Source organism: Microcebus murinus, chromosome 27 (genome assembly GCF_040939455.1).
Source record: "Microcebus murinus isolate Inina chromosome 27, M.murinus_Inina_mat1.0, whole genome shotgun sequence".
Taxonomy (NCBI): Eukaryota; Metazoa; Chordata; class Mammalia; order Primates; family Cheirogaleidae; genus Microcebus; species Microcebus murinus.
Window position 1 is genome coordinate 18,060,718 of NC_134130.1, and position 27,240 is coordinate 18,087,957.

At 37.0% G+C, this 27,240-nt stretch overlaps 1 protein-coding gene across 4 annotated transcripts in view; it reads left to right on the forward strand.

The window, feature by feature from the left end:
- Positions 1–27,240, forward strand: part of PPA2 (inorganic pyrophosphatase 2) — an 83,257-nt gene that overhangs the window by 30,742 nt on the left and 25,275 nt on the right. For all 4 annotated transcript variants that reach the window (XM_075998099.1, XM_012779000.3, XM_012778999.3 and 1 more), the window contains one exon: positions 11,808–11,934. In XM_075998099.1, the coding sequence (XP_075854214.1) occupies positions 11,808–11,934 (127 nt within the window). The remainder of the gene's footprint in view (positions 1–11,807; positions 11,935–27,240) is intronic.

Sequence of the window (27,240 nt, forward strand, 5' to 3'; positions counted from 1 at the left end):
TTCTCATGAAAGTCAGCTAGGACTTTTTCTTTTTTTATACCTGTTTCTAGGTTGCCAGGTGCTACTGAGGAAAAACAAAGCCCACAGTCTCATAGGGTGATGCTGCCTGTCAGTTCTTCTGAATGTGTTCGGTCAATTCTTCTGTTTCAGCTGCATTCCTGGCTAATATTTCTTATACTCCACAGACATTCAACTCTTCCCTTTTTGCTCACTCCTAACAGAATATCGTGTCTTTAATTCTGTGGAGCTCAGAGAAGCCAGGAAATGAGAACTGCCTCACCTTTCCTCTCAGACTTAGGAACTACTTGTGCCTGTAAATGCTGTTCCTTCCCTTCTGTTACTACGAGAGTTGTCTCTCTCATCCAAGGCCAGGGTCTCCCCCTGTGTTCTAGATTCTGTCCCTTCTGACTTCTTGAATATTTTCTTGTGCCTTCTCTTTCATCGTTGGCTTCCTCCCATACACTGCCTCTCTTCTTCCCCTTTATGGGAGAACTTGTGAAAAGAGTTTTAGCACTCACCTCCATGTCCTGCTTCCCACTGAATCTTCAACACATCACAGAGTTGTGTCCATCTCTCCTGTTATTTCAATGAAACTGCTCCCACTAAGGTCCCTTTCTTTTAGCCTAATCCAGCAGGCCTGTTTTATAGTCTTTGTTCAATTTGAATTTACCTTAGTGTTTTATGCTGTTAACCTTATCTTCCTTTTTGAATCAAAGTCAAGTTTTTGCTTGACTTTGATTATATCATAATGTCTTGGATTTTTCTCTAATTATTCTGGTTTCTTTTGCAAGTTCCTTTTCTTCTACCTATTCCTTAAATGTTGGTTAGTTTGAGAGTTGTGCCCTTGTTCAACTCCTATTATCACAAAGCAACTTTCTTGATGATCCAATCCCAAGGATTCCTAGTTTTGCTTTCAAGTTGATAGCCTTAGCTCAGATCCATAAACCCAATTAACCTGTATCTCCCAGCAATCACAAACCCTCATGTCCCAAACTGAATTCATTATTTCCTTCTCTCGAACTTACTGTTCTCTTAATGTTTTCAGTCTCGGTGAATGGCATCTCTTTTCCTTCTCTTTTCATCCTCAGATTCTTAAACCAAAAACGGAGGGGTCATTCTTGATCATTTATTGCTTCTCCTCATCCAGTTAATTATGAAATATAGAGTCTATATTCAATTTTTTTTTTTTTTTTTTTGAGACAGAGTCTCACTCTGTCGCCCAGGCTAGAGTGCTGTGGCATCAGCCTAGCTCACAGCAACCTTAAACTCCTGGGCTCAAGTGATCCTCCTGCCTCAGCCTCCCGAGTAGCTGGGACTACAGACATGCGCCACCATGCCCAGCTAATTTTTTCTATTTTTAGTAGAGACGGGGTCTTGCTTTTGCTGAGGCTGGTCTCGAACTCCTGAGCTCAAGCAGTCCTCCTGCCTTGGCCTCCCAGAGTGCTAGGATTACAGGCATGAGCCACCACGCCCAGCCCAGGTTGTATATTCTAAATGGCCTTTAAATCTGTCTATTTCTTTCTATTCTCATTGTTGCTAGCTTTTTCCAGTCCACTCTTATGTCTCACTTGAATTATTCCTGCTACTAACCAGTTTCCCTGCTGAGTCTCATTTTCTCTCCATCTCTTATTCCAGGCTCTCTTCCTGTTTAGTAAAACACTGAACTTCTTAGCATCTGGCCCCTACCTCTTTTTCTGGCTTTCTTTCTTACCACTGCTTGTTTGCACACTGCCTTCCAGCTGTACTTATCTTCTTTCACTTCCAACACATCTGCTCTTGCTCATGTCCCGGCCTTCCTATACGCTATTCCTTCTGTATATAATGGAGCATTCTTCACTTCATTTTACTTCCCTCATCTTTTTGCTTCTTTTCCCCCTACTTGTCCTCAGAGTTCAGCTAAAATCCCATTCCCTTTGGAAAGTTTTCCTTGACCTCCATAGACTAGAGTAGTTGCTTTGTTACATGCTCCTGTCCTACTAACTACGCCTTGTTGTCTGTCTTCTCTATGAAATGACAGTAAGCGCTGTAAGGACAGGACTCACTGTGGTGTCTATTACCAGTATTTAGTGCCTGGCACACAACATATGCTTAATTTAAGGAATACTAAATTGAATTACTACTTGAGCTGTGTTCTTCTAGTTTAGAGTAAATCAGTTATTTGGAAACTCATTTTAGCACTTTCAGATTTCTAGAATACTATTAGTAAATAATTACCTCTGACTCATTGTCTATTTATTTACCATATTGTTTTGTTGTCTTCTTTTTTCATTCTTCTCTTCTTCCTCATTTTCCTTTCTTATTCTTCCTCTTCATCTTCCTCTTAGTCCTTTGCTTTTTCTCTTTCTGTTCTTCCACTTTCTTCTCTTTTTCTTCCTTCTACTTTCCTTTTCCCCACCCATTCCTTCCCTCCTTCTCTTCTTTCTCCCTCCCTCTTACTCTTTTACTCTCCTGCAGGTGAGAGATTCCAATCCCAACTCCTATTTCTAGTTTTATACACAAATAGGGTAGAATTTGGGTCTCTGTGTGTATGTATAATTTCTAAATCACCCCAGCAGAAATATGGCCAAATTGTAAGGTTTTTGTTTTTTTTTTTCTCCAAATTTAAGCTATAGTTTAGGAATTTATTTTTCATACATTTTCTCCTCAGAGGGATAGCGAAATATATATAGAGTGAGTAGATGAGAAGGAAGAAAGAATATAAATATTTTAATGAGTACCTTCTCTGTCGCAGATATAATGATAGTAGTTTAGTCACCTTCTCATGTCTTACTTCATGACAAGTAAGGGTTGCTAAGTGAAATAACATTACATTGATTGAAAGATTATGTGTTAGAAAACTCGCATTCTGAGGGTATAATCTCTGCAGTCATTCAGTTCATATTTAGTGCAAGTTACTAGGTCAATTTAAACCCTTATGCAGGTATCAAATGTGAATGAAAAGATTAAATGGAAGCATCCTATTTTCACCCATGTAGAAATTTGTCAGTGAGCATGTAATGAATGAGATTGCTAACTGGAAGAGATCATGTGAAAAACATATGTACCTGACGAATTGATTTGACTCCACAACGCTAATTTGTTACTGACAGAACAAAGGGATAACTGTAAGACAACTCAATATATGAGTTTTTAAATACACCTGTCAAAGTCACTAACTATGTAGAATAAAATTGAAGATTTTAAATATAAGTGATTTTAATATGATATATATGATGAATATTGAAAGCATACCTTCACATTTTACATAAAAAACTGGTGGTATATAATAGATATATTGACTATTATTTTTTCTGTAAATGTAATATTTATTATAAATGTTCAAATGATTATACTTCTGGTTTAACATAGACCAGAATATTATAAGGTATAGAAGAAATTCTTGTGAACCGAGAGCAGGGAAGACATCTTAGAATGATGAAATTATTAAAAGTCATGTGAAAGAAGAACTGAATTTCTAGGCACTGCACTTGCAGTAAGTAAAATATCACTTGTTAATTAGAGAATCATACCATTTTGTATGTCTATGATTTAAACCCAGTAATAACTGAAATGCTACCTTTTTTTCCATGGGAATAGATTTCTTATTTTTGCTTGGTTTTGTTTTCATCTTGACCTGCATTACTTCAATTTTTTAGATTTTTTTTCTTCACTATTACTTATTCTACAAGATCATTTTAGTAAAAATCATGGAAATAAAATCAAGGACAAACCTTGCTTCACAATCATGTTTCCTTCATTTTTGGATAAATATATAAGTATTTTGATTTTGTTGGGCATTTTTTTCCATTTTATTTTTTGTTATAGAATTGATATAGTTAAAAGTTTTTCTGAATATAGCTTTTCCTTTTTAATTTCTTTGGGAATAACTGGATGTGATAGGAACAATTTCTAAAATGGCGCTTCACAGATGTCTGCCCTAATCCCTCAAGTCTGTGCATATGGTGAGACATCCCTCCTCTGCATGCATTGTGTTGTATATAGCACAGTTCACAGTACTCTGCAGTAGGGAGGTTATCCTGGCTTACCCATACAGCCCCGTGTAATCGCAGAAGCCCTTAACAACAAGGAGCCTTCTCCAGCTGATGGCAGGAGAGAAAGTCAGAGGTTAAAGTGAGAAGTGCTGATGCACCGTTGCTGGTTTAAGACATCTGGGGGGTGGAGCACATGAAAAGGGATACCATCAGCTTCTGGTTGCAGAGAACAGTCCCTTTTTGACATCCAGCAAGTGACTGGAGACCTTAGTCCAACTGCAAGGAACTGCATTTAGGTAGATTCTTCATTAGAACCTTCTTGGCCTAATCTGAGTCCAGCTTGGCCAATACCTTGATTTTGGCTTTTTGAAGCCTCAGGAGAACCCAGCTGTGCTGTGCCTGGATTCCTGACCCGTGGAAACTGAGATGATAAATACACAATGTCTTGAGCCTTTAAGTTTGTAATAACTTGTTACATAAGAATAAAGAACTAATTCATAGGATAACAAGCTTTAAGCAGTTTATGTTGTGTCGTTTTCTTGTATTGAGTGAGCCCAGTAGAAGTTTTCTTTATTCAAGTGCTAATCCTCACAGAACTTCTGTTACAGGCTACTGCTATGTTCTGCTCATGCCTGGCTCCTTAGAGTTAGAATTGGTGAGTGTGAAGTGATAAGTACATGTAGAACCCAGAGAGAAAAAAATTAATATCTGTAGAAGACTTCTTGTATTCTAGTTCCTATATTTGTCATTTCCTTTGCTCTTTATTTCAACCTGATAGTGAATAAGTGATATGATTTACATTTCACTATTGGACACTAAAGCCCAAAACGGGTGGGTAACCTTTTCATGTTGGAAGGCTGTATTAATTTAGCTGTCATCAAATAAGGCCACATTCAAGAAACTTCAATGAGATATACTTTAAGATGTACATTATTTTGTAGAAATCTAACTACTATGTATGTAATAATTTCAAAAAATGAAAATTATTATTTGTCAGTTTTAAAGTTAACCTATTAATGACGTTGTGTCTGCTTTTTGTTAGAAAGTATTTGAATATTTGGTTGCAGCATGGAGGTCTGCAGTTTATTTGATCCTCTAGGCATCAGGTATCAGGCATTTGTGACCTTAAGGGCATCTTGATTTAGGTTAGAAAGGAGAGTGTAGATTCACAGCAATAAGTGGTTGAAAGCAAGAGCATTTTGGGGGCATGTTGCCGAAGATGTGGCTATTCTGCTGCATTTTTCCATATTTCAGTTGGTCTTTCTTAGCATCAAACAATGACTTTAAAGTTTTATCTACTGAGAGTTGAATCAATTCCATCTGTAGTTTTTTAGGTGTCTTGGTGTTATCAACTAGATGAGGCTAAAATGCTCATTTCAGTATGATGTCATGATTCTCAAAGTCAGTGAACCTTTCACTGTATTCTCCAATTATTAATAACAGGTCTATAACAGCTGTGTATTCTTCAAATGATTCACCTATATCATTCCGCCCATCAGTGACTTTTGCTAACTGGGAAAAATGTTCATCCTAAATTTCCTTTTGAAGAAGAATTGTTTAGTAAAAAGATAGCTTTTTTTGAAATGCTTGGATTTTTTGCCACATATCATATGTAGACTTACTTTTACCTTGCAAAGAAATATTCAAGTCATTTTGATTTGACATGATATATCATACAGAAATGCTGAATTCCTATAGACATTTTCTTTCAATAATTCACATTGCTGATTCTGTTCTTTATAAAATTTAACTATTGGTTCTCACAGAGATAAAATGTTTACTACCACCTGACCCTGTGATGGCCAATGCACTTTGGAGTGATGTGGCAAATCCACACTAAATATCTCATTGTTCAACTTTAGCATGTTACAAAACTGAAGATGCTGTGCTGCTTTGTATGAATATAGTTATCAGTAGTTATAACTTGTTGCAAAGTGTCACTTAAAATTGTTGCTTTAGCATAGATTTTGCTGATGCAAGATAACAATGAAAAGAAATGAGAGCATCTGGATCTGTTAATACTTTTTTTATCTGTGCAGTACAGCCTTCATGTTTTCCTGTCATGGAAGGTGCACTGTCTGTACATCCATCACTAAATTTTCCAAATTGAGTCCTACTTCATGACATTTATCTTGAAAGTTGTTGAAGATATCTATTCCCATGTTCTGTTCATAAAAATGTCCAAAGTGAGTAACTCCTCATAAAGAAGAGGGCTGCCAATGTTCTTTATCTTTCTGAGAAACCAACTTTTGGTTTTATTGATCTTCTGTATAGTTCTTTTCTCAGTTTCATTTAGTTCTGTTTTGATTTTAGTTATTTCTTCTGCTAGGTTTAGAATTTATTTGCTCTTCCTTTTCCAATTCTTTGATAAGGTTTATTAGTTTGTTGATTTGTGAGCTTTCTGTCTTTTGGATGTGAGCATGTAATGCTATTTTCTTCTCACAGATTTTGATAACTGTGTTCTCGTTATCATTTAGTTCAAACAATCTTTTGATTTCCACCTGGATCTCCTCCTTGACCCAGTAATCATTCAGCAATAGATTGTTTAATTTCCATAACTTTGTGCAGTGCTGAGTGTTTCTGTTGGAATTGATCTCTAGTTTTATACCACTATGGTCTGAGAAGATACGTGGTACAATTTCTATTTTTTTAAGTTCGTTGAGGTCTGATTTGTGGCCTAGGATGCAGTCGATTTTGGAGAAAGTTCCATGAGCTGATGAGAAGATGATCAGGCTGTCTCAGGGCGGGACAGAAAGAGCAAGACCTTCTGCCAGACAGGCATAAGATTGCGGGACTGTGACACACAAGAGACTGTGAGTGTCCTGTTGGTTCAGCCGCCAATCTGGCATCTGCCAACTCCTGAGGTGTGACCCCCAGTGTTAGCTCTCTGTGGGTAGGCAGTCACCATTTTTGGGATCCACAACCTGGACGCTGAGGTGTGGCATGGTTTTGGACAGCACCCCTCCCCCAACCTGGGAAATCTTGCACTGGGCACAGCTGGCTCTGCCTTCCCGCGACCTGTTGATTGAGCTAGTCAGGCCTGTGTCATTAGGCGAATTTTGAGTGCTTCCCCACAACGCTAGTTCCCCAGCAGTTGGAAACGCAGGGCACTGGGCTGTTTAGGGCATCCCCCTTCTTTTAGTCCAGTGACTTTTGTGCTGGGAGTGGAGGGAAGGTTAGGAGAAGCAAGAGAAGCCACTTTCCCTGAGCAACTGCGATGAATCTGTGGGGCCTTGGCACAGATCCATAATTGACAGCCCACTGATTCAGCTGGTTGGACTGGCTTAGGTCATCTACTGACAACATAACTCTAGGGCCTGCTCTCCACATCCAGGCTGCTGCCAACTATGAGGTCTATGGTCGGGGAAGGAAAATCCTGGCCAGAGACCCCAGCAGGTCCACCAAGTGACCCCTCCCATTAGGAGCAGCCTCCCAAGGGTGGTGGAAGAGCCCTGAATAACATATTAGCTACTCCTCCAGTGGCAGATCAAGCAACCATAGAAGCATACACTTCTAGGCTGGTAGGCAGCAGCTGCGATCTGCCTTGCCCCTACCCCCACTTTAAGGGGGAATAGGGTTGAAGTAACCCTCGGGAATGGTAAGACCCTTCCTAAAGATTGGGGCATTCCCATCCAGGGGACAAGAGACCAACACAAAGGGATCGGATTATCTCCATAACTTGCTCCTCCATGCAGTTCACAACCAACAACAGAGAGGGTAACCCCATAGCTTAACACAGTGCCCTGCATCTCAAGGAATTAGAGGGCAATGGAGTTACATGCACGTGCGATTCACCATGTGGGAGCTTAAGCTGGGGGACCAAACACTAATCTCTACTGGCAAGAGGTGGAGACAACGTGTCAGAGGTAACCCAACTTGCTAAAATACCTCTAAGGCAATACACGACCAGTGTGCCTCTTCCCACCACTGCCAAGGAACATCCCTTGGGGGCTTGCAGTTAGGGGCACAAACCAGTCCTAGCACTCCCAGTTCTCAACCAAGTACCCTGATGAGACAGCACCAGTGAAAGAACAGGGAATATGAAAGAGCAGAGAGAAAAGTCACCCCCAAAAGAATTCATTAGATCTTTAAAATTGATACTAATTTAAATGAAGTGATTAAAATGATAGAGGAAGAATTCCGAATATGGATTGTAAGGAAACTTAATGGAATTGAAGAGGAAATAGATACCCAACACAAAGAAGCCATGAGAACAATACAGGAAATGAATGCAAAATTCTCTAAAGAAATTGAAATATTACAAAAGAACAGAACTGGAATCCTGGAAATTAAAGAGGCATTCACGGAACTACAAAACACAGTGGAAAGCCTTAAAAATAGAATGGATCACTCAGAGGAAAGTCTCAGAGCTTGAAGATAATGCCTGTGTGCTAAACAAATCAGATGAAGAAAAAGAACACAGAAGCAGGAGACAAGAACAAAACATACAAGAAGTGTGGGATTATGTAAAGAAAACAAATATAAGAATTATAGGCATCCTGGAGAGAGAAGAAAGAAAATATATGTGGGCTGGAAAATCTATTTCTTGGATTACTGGAAGAAAATATGCCTTGCCTAGTCTGGCCAGGAATCTAGATATCCAGATACAAGAAGCATACAGAACTCCTGAGAGACTCAATGTGAAAAGGCAATCACCATGTCACATAATTATTAGACTGGCCAAAGTAAACAGGAAAAAGGCAATCATTCGAGCAGTAAGATGGAAATAGCAGGTAACCTGCAAAGGAAAACCTATCAGACTAATTGCAGACTTCTCAAATGAAATCCTGCAAGCCAGAAGGGAATGGGCAACCCATCCTCAATCTTCTAAAACAGAATAATGGCCAGCCTAAAATTCTTTACCCAACAGCTTCATCAGTGAGGGAGAAATAAAGACTGTCCCAGACAAGCAGTCACTGATGGAAGTTGCAAAGACCAGACCTGCCCTGCAAGAAGTACTCAGACCTACACTATACACTGAACAGTGTTAATAGACACCCACCACAGTAAAATCACTCGGGAGTTAAAGTCCAGAACCCGGATTCCATAATGGCTCAAGAGGTTAAAACAAAACAATAAGAATTTACCCAACAGGCCGGGCGCGGTGGCTCACGCCTGTAATCCTAGCTCTCTGGGAGGCCGAGGCGGGCGGATTGCTCGAGGTCAGGAGTTCGAAACCAGCCTGAGCAAGAGCGAGACCTGGTCTCTACTATAAATAGAAAGAAATTAATTGGCCAACTAATATATATACAAAAAATTAGCCGGGCATGGTGGCGCATGCCTGTAGTCCCAGCTACTTGGGAGGCTGAGGCAGGAGGATTGCTTGAGCCAGGGGTTTGAGGTTGCTGTGAGCTAGGCTGACGCCATGGCACTCACTCTAGCCTGGGCAACAAAGTGAGACTCTGTCTCAAAAAAAAAAAAAAAAAAGAGTGAGAAAAAAAAAAAAAAAAAAAAGAATTTACCCAACAATATGAATAGAAATCTACCCCAAATATCAATACTCTCAATAAATGTGAATGGCTTGAATTTTACTTCAACTTCTGGTTCCTCTGAGTAGAACAGGATACAATGCTTCCCTTTGTAGATTAAGAGGTGGCAGCGAAGAAATTCCCCCTCCCTGCCTCCTCTTCCCCTCCCTCTGAATAAAGGAAGCAAAATGCAGAGGAGAGGCTCAAGGTGCAGGCAGTTGCCTGTCTTATGTGATTTCTGGAACACTACACGGGGTGTTAGTTTAAACATACAGGTGATTATAGTATAGGTGGGCCTGAGCATCTCTTTATACCAGTAAAGGCTGTTTCCATTTCTTCTGCAAGTTGCCTATTCATGGTTTCTTCCTGATTTCAGTTGTGTTTTTGGTGATTTCCATCTTGATTTTTAGTATCTCTTCATGTTTTAGACAAGTTAGCCCATTGGGTATGACATAAGTTGCTAATATTTACTTCTTAGTTTATTTTTGTAACTAGTAAAATAGACTTTATTAAAACAAAATATATATACAATAAAATGTACTCATTGTAATTATGTAGTTCAGTGAATTTTGACAAATGTCTATACTCACATAAGCTCCATCTCCTTCAATCAAAATGTAGAACATTTCCATGATCCCAGAAAGTTCCATTTTTCCCCTTTGCAAAGTCTCTTTGACCCCAGGCGTTATGTGTAAGTAGTGTTTCTCTTTAAGAGTTTTAAAGATTTCATTCCTTTGTCTTTTGGCTTATATTGCATCTAAAGAGAAATCGGCTGTCATTCTTATCTTTGTGCCCATGTATGTAATCCTTTTTTCTCCCTCTGTTTGCCTTTGAGATTTATTCTGTGTCACTGGCTTTCAGCAATGTGATTATGATGTGCCTCACTCTGGTTTTCTTTGTGTTTCTTTGTGTTTATTTATTTATGTGGGGGTTTTTTTTTGTGTGTGTGTGTATATGTTTTCTCAATCTGTAGGTTTATACTTTTCGCCAAATATAATAAAATGTTGGAGATTATTTCTTCAAACATTTTCCTGGTTCCTTTCTCCTGTTCTAGGATTTCAGTTATGTCTGAGGCAGAGTGCTGGGTGATGTCCCAGAGGTCGCTGAGATTATTAGTTTCTTTGTAGTTTTGTCAGTGCTTCACTCTGGAAAATTTGTATTACTGTGTCTTCAGGTTCATAGATTTTCTCTTTGGCAATATCTATTTTGTTCTTAAGTGCATCTAGAGAACTTTTCATTTCAGATAATGTATTCTTTCAGCTTTAAAAGTTCTGTTTGGTTCTTTCTTGTGTTTCTCATTTCTTGTCTCCACATTTTCATGTTTTTCTTTAAATCTTTGAGCTTATGTGCAATATTTGTTTTAATGTCCTTGTAAATTCCATCATCTGTCATTCCTGGATTTGTTTCTGTTGAATGATTTCTCACCCCCTGCTAGGGCTTACATTCTTCTGCTTATTGACAGAATTTTAGATGTTGTGAATGTATGTTGTTGAGTGCCTAGGTTTTAAATATCTTTAAAAGATATTTGTTTTGTCAAGTTGTAACTTGTGGATCAGTTTTATCCTTTCTGGGCATTTTTTAAAACTTTGTCAGGACGGGTGTAGAATAACCTTTACTTGAGAGAGCAAATTTAGTGCTACCACTAAAGCCTACCTCTTCTAGGCTCACAATTGAATGTGCCCCTCTTGCTGAGTGAGGTTTTCCTGGATGATTGGGACTCATCTTACAGGTCTCTGGCACATATTCTTTGCTTGGACTCTTGGGGTCTCACCCCATGCACACATAGGTTAGTATTTAATAAATGTCTAAAGGAGCCACTATGTATATTTCTGGAAGTATTTCTTATCTCTAATACTGTGCCCCATGAATTCTAGCTGCCTCATCCTCCCTGTTTTTTACCTCTGTTCTTTAACTTGAGTGAGACCCCTGTGCTCTCTTACTGCGCTCCCCTCCCAGTGCCATGGTCTAAAAAGCTGTTGAGCAGAAAGCCAGGGAAAACACAGGACTCTCCTCAGTTGTTTACTTCTTTCTGGGGTAACAGCCCTGCACTGCCTGCTGTTTAATGTCCTGAAAGAGTGATTTCATGTATTTTTTCTAGTTTTTTAGTTATTTACAATGGGAGGGCAAGTTTTTTATTTTTTTTTCATCAGTAATTCCATCATGGTTGGAAATGGAAGTTTTGAGGAACTTAATTCCAAAAGGAACATTGCAAGGGAGGATTGATGATTGTTTTTACATTATTTTAACAGTTGAAGCTTTATTAAATTTCAGTCTGTAGCCCTTTTAATCTTTCATATGGGTTTTTTTGCTATTTGAGGAAACTCTCCTCCAAAGCCTTGCAAATGGTGCATTTGTTTTCTTTTTAAAGGTTCTTTCTCGTGGAGAGGTTATTCATGTGAAGATACTTGGAATTTTGGGTCTCATTGATGAAGGTGAAACAGATTGGAAATTGATTGCTATCAACGTGAATGATCCTGAAGCTTCAAAATTTCATGGTAAGACCGTTACTTTCTAAGAAACAAAAGTAAATTCGTGTGTCATTGAAATTCATAGAACTTAAAAGGAGCTCACTTACAACACAATTTATATATTTGGGAGTTAAATTTATGTTTTGTTTTTTACTCTCTCCCCCCAGAATATAAAGGCAATTTGACATGATTTTGTCTGAGTTGTGTCATATCGCTAGGCAGAGTAAGAGAGAGGAAAAGATATAGACAGATAAATGATATTTTAAACTAAATAAGTACATTTAATGGGCTCCCCTCCATTCCTTTCCCCTCTCCTCTCTTATCACATCTCATCTTCTTCCCCACCTCCTCCCTTCCCTCCTCTCTCCCTTCCTTCCTTCCTTCCTTCATTCTTTGTTTTCTTTCTTTTACTATTGTGATGGCCCAACTGCTGTTGGGAATTGTGAGTTTTGAAAGCATCCTTTGAACTAGAAATAAAAGCATATAATACTGGCATTTTTGTCCTAAAATCTCTTTTGTTCATGTGACTAACAGGAAAAAACTAAGGAAGGACTGTTCATGAATGACCAGAGCTTTTTCTAAAACATCTAGTTTTTGTCTTGTCTCGTACAAATGAAGAGAAAGATAACTGCCTTATGATGAAGTTTTGATGTCCCAGAAATTTAAGTTCCAGAAATAGTTTCGCATGATTCAGAGTCGATTTTCTGTGAAGTTAGATTTCGGTTCGAGTTCTGGCGGTGCTACTTCCTACCTGGATGACTTTGGGTAGATCATTCCTGAATTTCAGTTTGTGCATCTATAAAGGCAGATAATTATACTTACTTTAAGGGTTGTTGGCAATATAACAGATAAATTATTTAAAGCAGCTGGTTTTCACATACCAAATGTTGCATATATGACAACTGTTATTATCATTTGATCCATTTTTTTCTTTTTGTTTTATCCTTATGAAGGATCCTGTTTCCTTAACCTAATTCTAAATTAGAAAATATACAATTTCTAAGATGACTGAACCTCATTAACACTTAGTGTGTTAGCCTCTCTTAGTTTATGGACATGTAAAACCTTTTCTTACACATGGAATAACAAGAGGGATTTTTTGCCATTCTTGCATGTACTTGAGAAAGGGAGAGGTCTGATATGGTGAAGTGCATATAAGGTCAGGATGAAAACTAAAATATGAAAACTACAGTTAAAATATGATACTTGAGTCCATAAATTGTATATATTTCTTATCTATCTCATTATTTTATTTGGTTTTATCTATTTTCATATTTCTCATTCAAATATATGAAGAGTTAATAAATTTTATTCAGTCTTGAAAATTTTTAGTACCTTAACTGCTTCTCAAATGAGAATTGATAATGTAGTAGAGCCACAACCAGCCAAAACAAATCATCTAGCGAATTTACTTGTGACCTGCCACGCTGAAGCTGTGAAACTCTACTTAGGGATACCCCTTTAAGCTGGAAAAGCTGAGAACCTGAATGGAACTAATCTTTAGGGGGATTTAGCCCAGCGCTATTGGAGATGTGATTTAACATTTTAAACTGTCTAGTATATACCAAGCACTGGTGTCTGTTCTAGTAGATATTATTGTTATTAATTTAGCAAATGCTCAGGATTTAAATAACTTCCCCAAGTTTACAAATCTAGTAAATAGTACATGGTTTGAACCCATATATGTCTGATTGTAAAATGTGAATACTTTAGTACTATACTAAGCAATGTGTGGTCCATCTATAGTACTATACTGAGCAAGTCACACCTGATTGTAGTAATTGATAGTGTTTGTAAATAGCTGTACTGAAACCAGGTTGCGAAAGCCTAAGTACCATACTCCTTCTTGAGTTTCCTAAGGATCAGAATGAAAAATGTTAACTCTGTTCATTTTATTTCTGTTATATATTCAGAATGGAGATGACTTTGTACTTTGGGCATCTTTCTAAATTTCTTTTGTGTTTGCTTATATGAAGAGACATGCAGAAATACTAAAGGCAGTTGTGGATTTAGGTTGAGAAGGAATTATTAGACTTGAATAATTAAAACAAGGAATTATTGTTTTGAGAGAAAAAAAGGACATTTCATTCCACTATAAGTGAACACATTATTTTCATCATGAAAAATACAACAATCCTTCTTCATAATGTATTTTTAAAATCCTGGAATTAAAAGACTAGTTGATGCTATTGACATATTTTGCTCTGAAATAATACACTGACATTGTGTTTTATGTTTATTTCCAGAATGAGTAAAATATATGGGGAAAGTAGAAATTATTTATTTTAAGGATATTTGCAAATTGTTCACACTGGTTAGTTCCTTAAATACTCATCCTTTATATCTATATTTGCTAAAATAAGTTCTGTAATTTTAAGAGTTACAAGTTTTTTCTTTTATTACTTCTCATTCCTTTTACCTTTACATTATTATTAATATATTCCACATATCTTTATTGAATTTTCTTCTTTCTTCTCCCTTACTTTACAGTGATCCAAGAAAAAAAAAAATAAATGTAGGAACAAATTGACAGAAGAAATTGTAGTATAAATGCTTCTTAAATCATAAATCATGTGTTGTCATTTCTTTTTAGCCATGATCTCACTCTTTTGCCCAGGCTAGAGTGCAGTGATGTCATCATAGCTCACTGTAGCCTCAAACTCCTGGGCTTGAGTGATCCTCCTGCCTTAGCCTCCCAAGTAGCTGAGACTACAGACACCTGCCACCATACCCAGCTAATTTATTTTATTATTATTTATCTTTTTTAGCAATGAAGTTTGGCAGTGTTGCTCAGGTTGGTCTTGACCTCCTGGCCTCAAGCCATCCCCTCTCTTCAGCCTTCCAAAGTGCCAGGATTACAGGCATGAGCCACTGTGCCCAGCCTTAATCATGAGTTTTCAAAATCATTTAATCATAGGTGACCCTATGTAGCAGCTTTCTTTTTTCCTTTGAACTCAAGTTTTGACATATATTTACCATATCTCTCAAACAGTGTGTAGCTATTCTCACAACTATCTTGGACAAGAGACAGTTTCTGTTGTCCTCCTGATTTAGCAAACATTAATAGACAAAGATCATGCCTGATCTTACTTTGTCGTCTTCCTTAGACTGATGTGTTTGCTGTCTTCAAGTGGTGCTTTCATTAGCACTTGCCTACTTGAGTAGGACTGAGAGATACTCGGTAATTGCAAGTGTTAAAAGTTTCTTAGGCCGGGCACGGTGGCTCACGCCTGTAATCCTAGCACTCTGGGAGGCCGAGGTGGGTGGATTGCTCAAGGTCAGGAGTTCAAAATCAGCCTGAGCAAGAGCGAGACCCATCTCTACTATAAATAGAAAGAAATTAATTGGCCAACTAATATATATAGAAAAAATTAGCTGGGCATGGTGGCGCATACCTGTTGTCCCAGCTACTGGAGAGACTGAGGCAGAAGGATCGCTTGAGCCCATGAGTTTGAGGTTGGTGTGAGCTAGGCTGACGCCATGGCACTCACTCTAGCCTGGGCAACAAAGTGAGACTCTGCCTCAAAAAAAAAGAAAGTTTCTTAAATTTGTAAAGAATTTTTAAAACAGTTTTTAAAAAGATCAGTTTATACAAAGTGATTACAACAGTTAGTGGCTTTCTATTGTATCATAATGGTCAATTCATCTTCTAAAGGGATCTCACCATGTAGTTTGAGAGGAGTTCAAGTCCTATGAGCATGTGGCGTATTATTTTATGTGAAGTCACAGTTTAGAAATAGAAGCTTCCCAGGGTGAGTGGGCCTCAGAAACAAAGGAATTAGCTTCATGATTTTGAGATCAGGTGAAACAATTTTTTTTTATAATAATTTATGATTTGATTATAGTACAATAATATATATTTGGATTCATATGGTTAAGTCAATATTACCTAATAGATGTCTATTATCTATTTTTGAAAAATTATCTTTAATCAACAATTTTAATCTTAAATCAAGCAACTTTAAAATTTTTTGGTAGATATCTCTCCCATATTTACCTTTTAAAATCACAAACACAGGATTTCAGATGGCATCTGTTTTGAAATATCAAATTAGAAAGAAATTAGCTAGACAACTAAAAAACATATGTATTAAAAAAAATTAGCCGGGCATGGTGGCGCATGCCTGTAATCCCAGCTACTCAGGAGGCTGAGGCAGGAGGATTGCTTGAGTCCAGGAGTTTGAGGTTGCTGTGAGCAAGGCTGATGCCATGGCACTCTAGCCCGGGCAACAGAGTGAGACTCTGTCTCAAAAAAAAAAAAAAAAAAAAAAAATTTAATCCATTCTATTAATTTAAACTACCTTAAAGAAATGAAGCTGTTATTTGACATGGTTAATCACATTTTTCCTTTCTTTTTTTTTTTTTTTTTTTTTTGAGACAGAGTCTCGCTTTGTTGCCCAGGCTAGAGTGAGTGCCGTGGCGTCAGCCTCGCTCACAGCAACCTCAAACTCCTGGCTCAAGCAATCCTGCTGCCTCAGCCTCCCAAGTAGCTGGGACTACAGGCATTCACCACCATGCCCGGCTAATTTTTTTTTTTGTATATATATTAGTTGGCCAATTAATTTCTTTCTATTTATAGTAGAGACGGGGTCTCGCTCTTGCTCAGGCTGGTTTCGAACTCCTGACCTCGAGCAATCCACCTGCCTCGGCCTCCCAGAGAGCTAGGATTACAGGCGTGAGCCACCGCACCCAGCCACATTTTTCCTTTCTTGAAAACAAAGAGGTCTGTTTTAGTTTATAGGCACTATGTGTATATAATATATATATTTATATTTTTTCTTTTTAATATATTAATATAGACATATTCAGGTTGAGATTCTTTAAAGAAGTTTAGGGGTCATTTTATTTGTGATAAAAATAACATTTTATGTTTATAATTAACATATGTACAGACTTTGGTAGACCATAATATCCAGTTTTATTAATAATATTTCTGGTTTTTAACTTTGACATGACTACATTAAAACTAGCCATTGCATCAGAGAACATGTTTCAATTTGTAAAATCTGTTGTTTCTGGCTATATTTCTGTAATTTTAACATTACTATTTTAAATCTTTAGGTTTTGCTTTCTGAAACTAGAGTAGCCACTGTGAAAATCTAAAAAAAAAAAAAATCCAGATAACATTGAACACCAAATTCCTTGTACTGCCTGATAGGAAATTGGTCACTTTGGCAGGCTCATTAATGCTTGGAGAGCACTGAGACCATTTTTGCACTGTAATTAGGTTCCAGGCCCTAATGCTCTTAATGGTACTTTAATGGCCTGAAAGAGTTAACAAGACTCCAGGGCACCTAAACTATTACTAGAGAATGCTTTGACCATTAGGGATAATAGTGCTTGGTTATGAAATAACCAAGTTCAGAGCTTTTTAAAAAGATTGATATGCTAGAGCCTGTGTAATTTTTCTCTGCGTTAAATTGACCACCTTCTGTAACGTGGAGTTTTAGATACTCACCTAATAGATGTCTGAACCTCTTCAGAAAAGCCAGTGTTGCCCAAGGACCTTAGGTCAAGAGAGGTAATGTCATGAGGAAATAATTTAGACACAGATGCTGTTTCAGTTTTCAGAGCAATGAAGATTTGTTTGATCTTTAAATGAATGACAACTATAGTCTGTTGTCCTACAATAACGATTGCCTGTGCAATGATTTCATAGTTTTAAAAAATGAAAGAATTTTTTCAAAACATTGAAATCAGACCAATTATATTGATATAGACACATCATAGGTGAATCCATTACATGAGCAATAAGAGAATTATTTAAAATGAGATGGTTGGGATTTTTTTCAAAGGTTAGTATCACATTTGTCCTAAAGTAATTATTAGAGTTGGTTTGTCTTTCATATATGTAGAATTTCAACTTGCATCATGGAAACTTAAAAGTCAAGTAAAACTACATAGGTCCTTTCCTTATCTTTCAAGGCAGGAATAAACATGTTGAAGTCCAGTTGATTTGGCTTGAATTTTTATTTGCCAAATAAACACTTCTAGTGCCCCTATAATTATTGTTTTAAAAATAAGTAAATTAATATGGCATTTGATTTTCTTTCTTCCTAAAACACAATATTGTTGTTTAGGGGTGGAAAAGGAAATAGCATAGTAATCCTAAGGGGAAATATTCATGTTCCACTTTGTGAGAAGAAAGAATTGAATGCAGTTTGCTTTCCTGGTGTGTTAGAAGACAGTAGAAAATACTCTGGCTTGGAAAGGGACTGGCCTGTCAGCATCGTCATCCTAAGAGCTCTGACATTTATGGAGCAGTTATTGTGTGCCAAGGAGCTGTGCTGAGTGCTTCTTTTGGAATATCTATTTAATCTCCACAGAACTTCAGTCAAGATGTGCTGTTGTTTTCATTTTTTACTTTTAGATAAGAATACCGAGGCACTGGGGGGGGGCGGTGCCTGGTTAGCAACTTGCCCAGCATCACACCCCCGGCCACCCAGTCCAGGCTGGCTGCAGAGTTCCTGCTCTTGCTGCTGCATCCTGTCACCCTTTGAGAGATGCTGGGGTAGCCGGCTGTATCTGTGGCTTTGGACAGTGTTGCTTTCTGAGAGTGCTGAACATTTGCTCTTAAATAATTAAGGCATCAGTGGGTTAATGATAATTAGAAGTCCTGGTAAAAAGGTGGCTCTTTTGATGTTTATCCCTTTGATTTTATTAATAGATATGCCTTAGTAGGTGTGGATGTGTAGGGATGGGGTGTGGGAGGAGGCAGCTGAAGAACGGGACAGATTGAATTAAATATACTGTACTGAAATCACTGGGAGTCTGTTGTCTCTTTATGAACCTTGACCTCTTACAGTTTTTTTAGGTTTCGGTCATCTTCCTATGATGTGGTGAAGTGAAGGGGAGGCATAAATTCTAAAATCTTCTCATTCTTAGTTATTTAATATTTGATTTTAGAAAAGACATATAATCTCTCAAAACCTTAGTATTTTTATTTCTCAACATTGTGGGGTTGATCCTCTAATCCATAAATGGTCCCTAGGGTTTTTCTCGTCTAACTCTTTGTTCTAGGAAACATCTTTTTTTTTTTTTTATCTATTATTTTTAGCCTGTCTTCCTCTATTTTCCTCTATTAGTAGAAAGACCTCAATTGTCTTCAAAGTTTGTGCTACAGGAAACAGTTTAAATGAAAGGATCACGAGAGAGATTTCTCGGGGACATTGGCACATTTTTCAGTGCTTTAGAATAGCTATTAAGTGATGGAGCAAGAACTTCAATGAAGGTCTGTCTGACCCAAAGCCTGTGCTTTTAGCCACTTTGTTATATGCCTCAAATCAAAATTAGATTAGAAAAATATTTGAATTTCTGCGATATGTAAGATATTCATATGATTTTCATTTTATCGGTCATATGAAATTTCTTGTAAACTGGTATTGAATATTTATATTTGGGGAAGAAAACTAAGTCTTGTCAGAGAGGTTTTTTTGATACAACACATAAAGGTCTCTGTGTAGAATTACCTTGTTTGATAATACTTACCTTGATGTGTCTGCATTTCTATTATTTTTTCACGATATTAGCATATACTTTCAATACAGGTTTTGACTTAAGAGTAGAATTTGTGGAAAAGGAGAATGGAAAAGGAAAGGGCAAGTAGAATGAAGGAGACTGTTCATTAGCCTCTGTGTGTCAGACACTGATATGCAGAACAGAATGGAAAACATGAACATCTTTGAGAGATCGTGAGTAAGTACGAACCATTAGGAAAATCAGTTCTCTGAGCAGAGACCTCAATTTGTGATGCAGAAAATACAGTGAATGCTAGGAAATGAAACTTTTGTTTCTTGTGAATGTCCGTAAGAAGTCGTTAAACCACATGTTCTTGCTTCCCACAGATTTTGTTTAGCGGGGACTAGTTGTGAGAACAACATTTATAGTATTAGAATGAGATCTTTGTGCAAATGAAGTCCCATCTATTCCTTTGATAAAATTCATATAACTGGCAACTTCTTTTCTTATTTTTCTTTTTTCAACCCCCTTTGGATAAAATTTAGCATGAGCCTATTTCCTGGTGTCTTTTATTTCCTTTTAAATAATAAAGGCAAAGAGATATGGTATTAACATTATTTTATGATTTTTTTCCTAAAAATAAAAACAAAAATTCTCATTTTGTGTTACGGTTCGGGAGAAATAATCCAAATAAATGCAACATTTTAATTGTTTTCTCTGATTTTTGTGGAAATACAGGTGGTTCTCAATTCGTGGGAGTGAACAGCAAGGTTAGAGATGTGTGCTTATGTAGTTTGGAAAGCTTCCTGGACGGTTCTGGTAGGTTCCTTTAAGTTGGGAACCATTCCATTAATCTATTCTTTTCTGCTGGTTGAACATTCTAGTCTTAAATATAGAATAATTGATAAAAATTTTGATTTCTATTCAGCTAGAAGAAGGGACATTCTAGTCTTGAATGTAGAATAATTGATAAGAATTTTGATATATATTCAGTTACAAGAAGGCTTTAAGATGTGATTACCTAATCAACTTTGCTGACATTTGCCTCCCTCACACACCTGCCATTCATATTTAAAGCTGTTATATTGAGGTTACTCTTCATTCCCTTTGAGATCCTGAGAAAATTACTTAACCTATCAGAGAGCCCCACTTTCCTCATTTATATAAAAGAAATAAATAATACCTAATTTACAGATTTTGAAACTTAAATGATATACCATTACTGAACCATAGGTTTAAAGTATTTTGATAATTTATTAGATATTACCAAATTGCCATGATTGTATCAGTTTGCATTTCTGTCATCAGTGTATGACATCAAATGCTTCCTCAATAGTACTTGATTTTTAAAATTTTTTTGCCAATCTGATAGATGAAAAATGGTACCTTGTTTTAATTTTGCATTTTCTGCTCACTACTAGGATAGAGCATCTTTTTCATATACTTATTGGCTTCTGTAACTTCCTTTCTGTGAATTGCCTATATATGTTGTTTGCCCTGTTTCTATTTGGGTTGACATCCTTTTGGTATATGGGAGGCTGCTTGGATATTTGGGACATTAATCTTTCATTTAGGTTGCAAATATTTTCTTTCCATCTGCAAAGACACTGTGTTGACTTTAGGCTTGCAGTGGTTTTAAATGTTGATGTGTTCCATTTTATCAGTCTTTCTTTATACATGACTTTGAACATTTTGATTGTTGTTTAAGGATTTCTTACCTCATAGAAAGATATTTTTCTTTATTTTATTTTCATTCTCTTATATTTTATTATGTTTTCAGTTGGGTCTTTAATTCATGCAGAATTTATTTTACTTTTTCCATGTGTACAATTTCCCCAACAGAAAATCAGGCTGAACAGAAATAACTGTTTTCTTCCCACTATTTTGAAATGTCTCTTTTATCATCCATTGTGTTCTTACTTCACACAAGGAGTGTTTTTGGAATCTATTTGCTGTTGGTGGTCTGTTTCTGTGCCAGGGCCATTTTTTTTTAATTACCATAGCCTTGTGATAAGACATATATGAGACCTTATCTTCCTCCTTTTGTTCTACTTTTTCAAACTCGTTTTAGTTTTTCTTATGCCGTTACTCTGTACAAATTTTGAAATCCAACTGTCAAAGATTTTTGGTATCTTTAAACTATTTTTCACATCAATTAATATGATATATTTATACATTTCTCCATTTACTTAGGAATTCTTATATATCTTTTAGTGAAGTAAATGAAAAGTTTTGTATAGTGTCTAGTATGTTATAGGTAGTCAATAAATTTTTTTGAATTGATGAATAAATGAATGCATATATGTATTGATAAAAAATGAACATTTAGAGCAGTCTGAAAATATTACCAAAATAGGTGTGTTTTTACTCATATTAAAGAGAAAACATTCATTTGTACTGGAAAATTTGGCATTTTTAACAATTATAGTTGTGTGGTTTTTTTTACAGTTGTGTTTCTTTAATCCTTTGTACATTGTTTTGTTCTTACACATGTAACATTTAAAACTTTGTCATCTCTGTGTTTAGTGATTTTATTAAGTCAGTCCCACAATTTGTCACCAAATTCTCTCAATTTGGCCTCCAGAAATAACTTTCAAATCTGTTCTCTCCTCTTTCTCATTGCCTTAAACTATCATATCTTACTTTTCCATCAAATCAGTGTTAACATTCCTCTGCTGTCAGCCTCCTGCCACTGCAAGTTATCTCCTACACTGTTTACCAGACTTATTTTAAAGGAAACTTATTATCTGACTTTAAAGGAAAGGAGAAAACCTTTTGACTCCCCACTGTTGACAGAAAAATCCTAATCTCTGACTTGATAAAAGTCTTTTCCTACCTATTTTTCTAGCCCTTTACCCCATTTGTCCAAAGTTCTTAGCACACTGAGCTTATCTTCATGGCTTTGCAGATGCATTTCTGCCTCTCTGAAATGCCCTTTGTCTACCTGGAAACACTTACTTATCTTTTGAGAACTAGTTTAATGTCATCTCTGAGTGAACTGCCTTTGTTTCTGTAAGATGGAGACAGTTGGTTAGTGGCTACCTTTTTTTGCTCCCACACCATTTTGTTTGATTCTGTGAAATGTCTTTGATTTCACAGTTTTGTAATTTGTTTCTGTATCTGCCCACCTATTTAGATTATGAACTCCTTCAAGGCTGGGACTCTCTCTTGTTTACTTTTTTTTTTTTTTTTGGTAGAAACAGTGTCTCACTATGTTCCGGAGGCTGGTCTCAGACTCCTGGCCTCAAACAAGCTTCTCACTTCTACCTCCCAAAGTGCTAGGATTGCAGGTGGAAGCCACCATTCCTGGCCTCATTTCCTTTTTTTAACCAGCTTCTGTGAGGTATGATTTACATACAGTCGGATACAACTCATTTTAAGTGTACAATTCAATGAGTTTTTATAACTACGCATAGTCATCTAACACTGCAGTCCCCAAACCCTGGCCATGGACGGTACCAGTTGGTGGCATGTTAGGGACTGGGCCACAGAGTTCCATGGCACCCCACAGCCCCGTCCACCCCACCTCCCCCGTCCCTGGAAAAATTATCTTCCAGGAAAGCAGTCCCTGGTGCCAAAAAGGTTGGGGACTGCTGATGTAACCATCATAATCATGATGGAGACCATTTCCATCACCCCCAGAGCTCCCACACGCCTCTGTGCAGTCAGTCCCTTCCTCCTGTCCTAGGTACTTTAGCAAATGCTGATCTACTTCCTGGCACTGCAGTTTTGCCTCTTCTAGAATTTTCTATCCATGGAATCTGGTGTCAGTGATCTGTCTCTTCATATGGTTTTGGGTGTATGAAACATGGTGTTTAGTATATGACTCCTTTGTCTAATGCTGTGGAGAGTCACACATATTGTTTTGTGTATCAGTGCAGTTTGTTTGGTGGAAATACAAGTTTCCAATTCTGGGCTGATACAAATAAAATTGCCATGAACGTTGAAGTCTTTGTGTGATCATATGTTTTCATTTTACTTGGGGAGATACCTAAGAATGAGATTGTTGGGTCAGATGGTATTTATATGCTTAACATTTAAGAAACTGTCAAATTGTTCACAAAAGTGGCTGTACCATCTTGCATTTCTGCCTATAGCGTGTGAGAGATACAGTTGCTCCCAGAACCTCCCATCCATCCGTTATGCTTTTGTTGTATATTGTCTTTCTTTTATTTTTTTTGAGACAGAGTCTCACTCTGTTGTCCAGGTGAGAGTGCCGTGGTGTCAACCTAGCTCAACAGCGACCTCAAAGTCTTGGGCTCAAGTGATCCTCCTGCCTCAGCCTCCTGAATAACTGGGACTACAGGCATGCGCCACCATGCCCGGCTAATTTTTTCTATTTTTAGTTCTTTGGCTAATTTCTTTATATTTTTAGTAGAGACAGGGTCTCACTCTTGCTCAGGCTAGTCTTAAACTCCTGAGCTCAAGCAATCCTCCCGCCTTGGCCTCCCAGAGTGCTAGGATTACAGGTGTGAAGCCACCGCGCCCGGCTTGTTGTGTATTGTCTTAAATAATGAAATGTCTTTTAAAAAATTGAAGGAAAACACACATACGCACAAGTATGTGTCTTTTATATTCACCCACATATTTGCCATTTCTATATCCATATATTTTATTTCTTCCTGAAGGTGAATAGATCTGAGTTTCCCTCTGGCATCATTTCCTTTCAGCTCAAAGACTTTAGCATTTCTTTCTTTTTTAAAAATTTTATTTTATTTCAAGAAAATATGAAAGTACAAACATTTTGGTTACATTTTATATCTTTGCCTCTCTCTAGGAAGGGTTAGAGATATGCCCTTCCTCTCCACAATGCTTACCACATCCCTCAGATATGGGTCTACCCCCCCAATCCCTGAATCCCTGGTGAACACCACTACCATTTGAGCACCATAGTGTTAATCAGTCAGTACCAATTTGATGGTGAGTACATGTGGTACCCATTTTTCTGATCTTGTGTCACCTCACTTTGGATAATGTGCTTAAGCTTAATCCAGAATAGTATAAGCGGTACTAGCTCGCTGTCATTTCTTAGAATTGAGTAATATTTCATTGTAAACATATACCAAATTTTAATAATCCACTCGTGAATTGACAGGTAATTGGGTTGTTTCCACCCACGTCCTTGCAATAGTGAATTGTGCTGCCATAAACATTCGGGTGCAGATGTCTCTATGGTAGATTGTCTTATGCTCTTTTGGGTAGATGCCTAATAATGCTATTGCTGAGTCAAATTGTATTTCTATTTTTAGCTCTTTGAGGTATCTCCCAATTCTTTTCCACAAAGGTTGCACTAAGTTGCAATCCCACCAGCAGTATGAGAGTGTTCCTGTCTCTCAACATCCTCGCCAGCATTTGTTGTTTTGGGATTTCTTGATACAGGCCAATCTCACTGGGGTGAGGTGATATCTCATTGTGGTTTTGATTTGCATTTCTCTAATGATTAGAGATGTTGAGCCTTTTTTTTTTATATGTTTGCATGCCATTAGTCTATGTCTTTGGAAAAGTTTTTGTTCATTTCCATTGCCCATTTCTTGATGGGGTTGTTTGATTTTTTTTCTTGTTAATTCTTTTAAGTTCTGGATAGATTCTAGTTATCAGACCTTTATTGGAAGTCTAGAGAGCAAATATTTTCTCCCATTTTGTAGGTTGTCTATTTCCTTTAATGATAGTTTCCTTGGCTATGGCTTTTCAATTTGATCAGATCCCATTTGTTTATTTTTGTTGCTGTGATGATTGCTTTGGGGGTCTTCTTCAAGAATTAATTGCCTAGGCCAATGTCTGATAGGGTTTTTCCCAGCATCTTCTTCTAGGATTCTTAAGGTTTCATGCCTTAGGTTTAAGTCTGTTATCCATCTTTAGTGGATTTTTGTGAGAGGTGAGAGGCAGGGCTCCTGATTCATTCTTCTGCATGTAACTATCCAGTGTTCCTATCACCATTTATTGAAGAGAGATTCTTTTCCCCAATGTATATTTTTGTCTGTTTTATCAAAGATTAGGTTACTATATGCAGATGGTTTCATCTCTGGAATCTCTGTCCTATTCAAAACATCAATGTTTCTGTTCTTATGTCAATACCATGCTGATTTAATTATTATTGCTTTATAGTACAGCTTGAAGTCAGGAAGCTGATTCCTTTCAGTTTGTTCTTTTTACTTAAGATTTTTTGGCTATATGAGGTTTATTCTGGTTCCATACAAAGTGAAGAATTATTTTTTCTAGATCTATGAAGAATGATGGTGGTACTTTGATGAGGATTGCATTTATTCTGTAGATCACTTTAGGTAATATTGACATTTTAACGATATTGATTTTACCAATCCATGAACAAGACAGATTTTTCCATCTGTTTACATCTTCTACAATTTCTTTTTTTAGCGTTTCGTAGTTCTCCTTGTATAAGTCTTTTGTATCTTTCATTAAATATATTCCTAAATATTTAATTATCTTTGGGGCCATAGTAAAAGATATTGCGTTTTTGATTTGAGTTTCGGTTTAACAGTTCTTGGCATATGTGAATGCCTCTGATTTGTGTATATTGATTTTGTAACCTGAGACTTTACTGAATTCATTTATCAAATCTAGGAGTCTCTTGGAGGAATCTATGGGGTTTTCTAGGTGTAATATCATATCATTGGCAAAAAGCAAGAGTTTGATCTCATCTGCACCCACTTGGATGCCCTTAATACCCCTTTCTTGCCTGATTGCTATAGCTAGGACTTCAAGCACTATGTTGAATAGAGGAGGAGATAGTGGGCATCCTTGTCTAGTTCCGATTCAAAGTGGGAATGGTTTCAATTTTTCCCCATTCAGTATGATATTGGCCGTGGGTTTGTCATAAGTGGATTTGATAATTTTAAGATGAGAACCACCTATGCCTATTTTGTTCAGAGTTTTTATCATAAAGGTATGTTGGTATGTCAAATGCTTTTTCTGCATCTATTGAGAGAATCATATGGTCTTTGTTCTTGTTTTTATTTATAAGGCAAATTGCATTTATAGACTTGGGTATGTTGAACCAGCCTTGCATCCCTGGGATAAAGCCCACCTGGTCATGGTGAATTATTTTTTTGATGTGTTGCTGAATTCTGTTTGCTAGAATTTTGTTGAGGACTTTTGCATCTATATTCATGAGGGATATTGGTCTGTAGTTTTCTTTTTTCGTTGCATCCTTTCCTGGTTTTGGTATCAAGGTAATATTAGCTTTGTAGAATGAGTTAGGAAGGATACCATCCTTCTCAATGTTGTGGAATAATTTCTGTAGCATAGGCATGAATTCATCTTTGTATGTTAGAACTCTGAAGTGTAGCCATCTGGTCTGGGACTTTTATGTTTTGGGAGGTTATTAATTACTGCTCCAATTTCTGAGCTTGAGATTGGTCTATTCAGAAATTCTGTTACCTCATGGGTGAACTTACAGAGGTTGTATGAATCCAGGAATTTGTCCATTTCCTCCTTGTTATGTATTTTTTTGGCATATGGTTTTTTATAATAGTCAAACATAATATTTTCTATTTCTGTGGTGTCTGTTGTGACCTGTCCTTTTTCATTTCTTACTGAGATTATTAGAGTCCTTTCCCTTTGAGTCCTTGTCAGTCTAGCAAGAGGGCTATCAATTTTGTCTATCTTTTCAAAAAACCAGCTTCTGGTTTTGTTGATCTTCCATATAACTCTCTTGTTCTCAATTTCGTTTAGTTCTGCTTTGATCTTAGTTATTTCTTTTCTTCTACTAGGATTGGAATTGGTTTGCTCTTCTTTTTCCAATTCGTTGAATCTTTTGATTAGGTTGTCAGTATCTAAGCTTTCTGTTTTTTTGGATGTGAGCGTTTATTGCTGTTAATTTTCCTCTCATGTATGCTTTTGTTGTATCCTACAGGT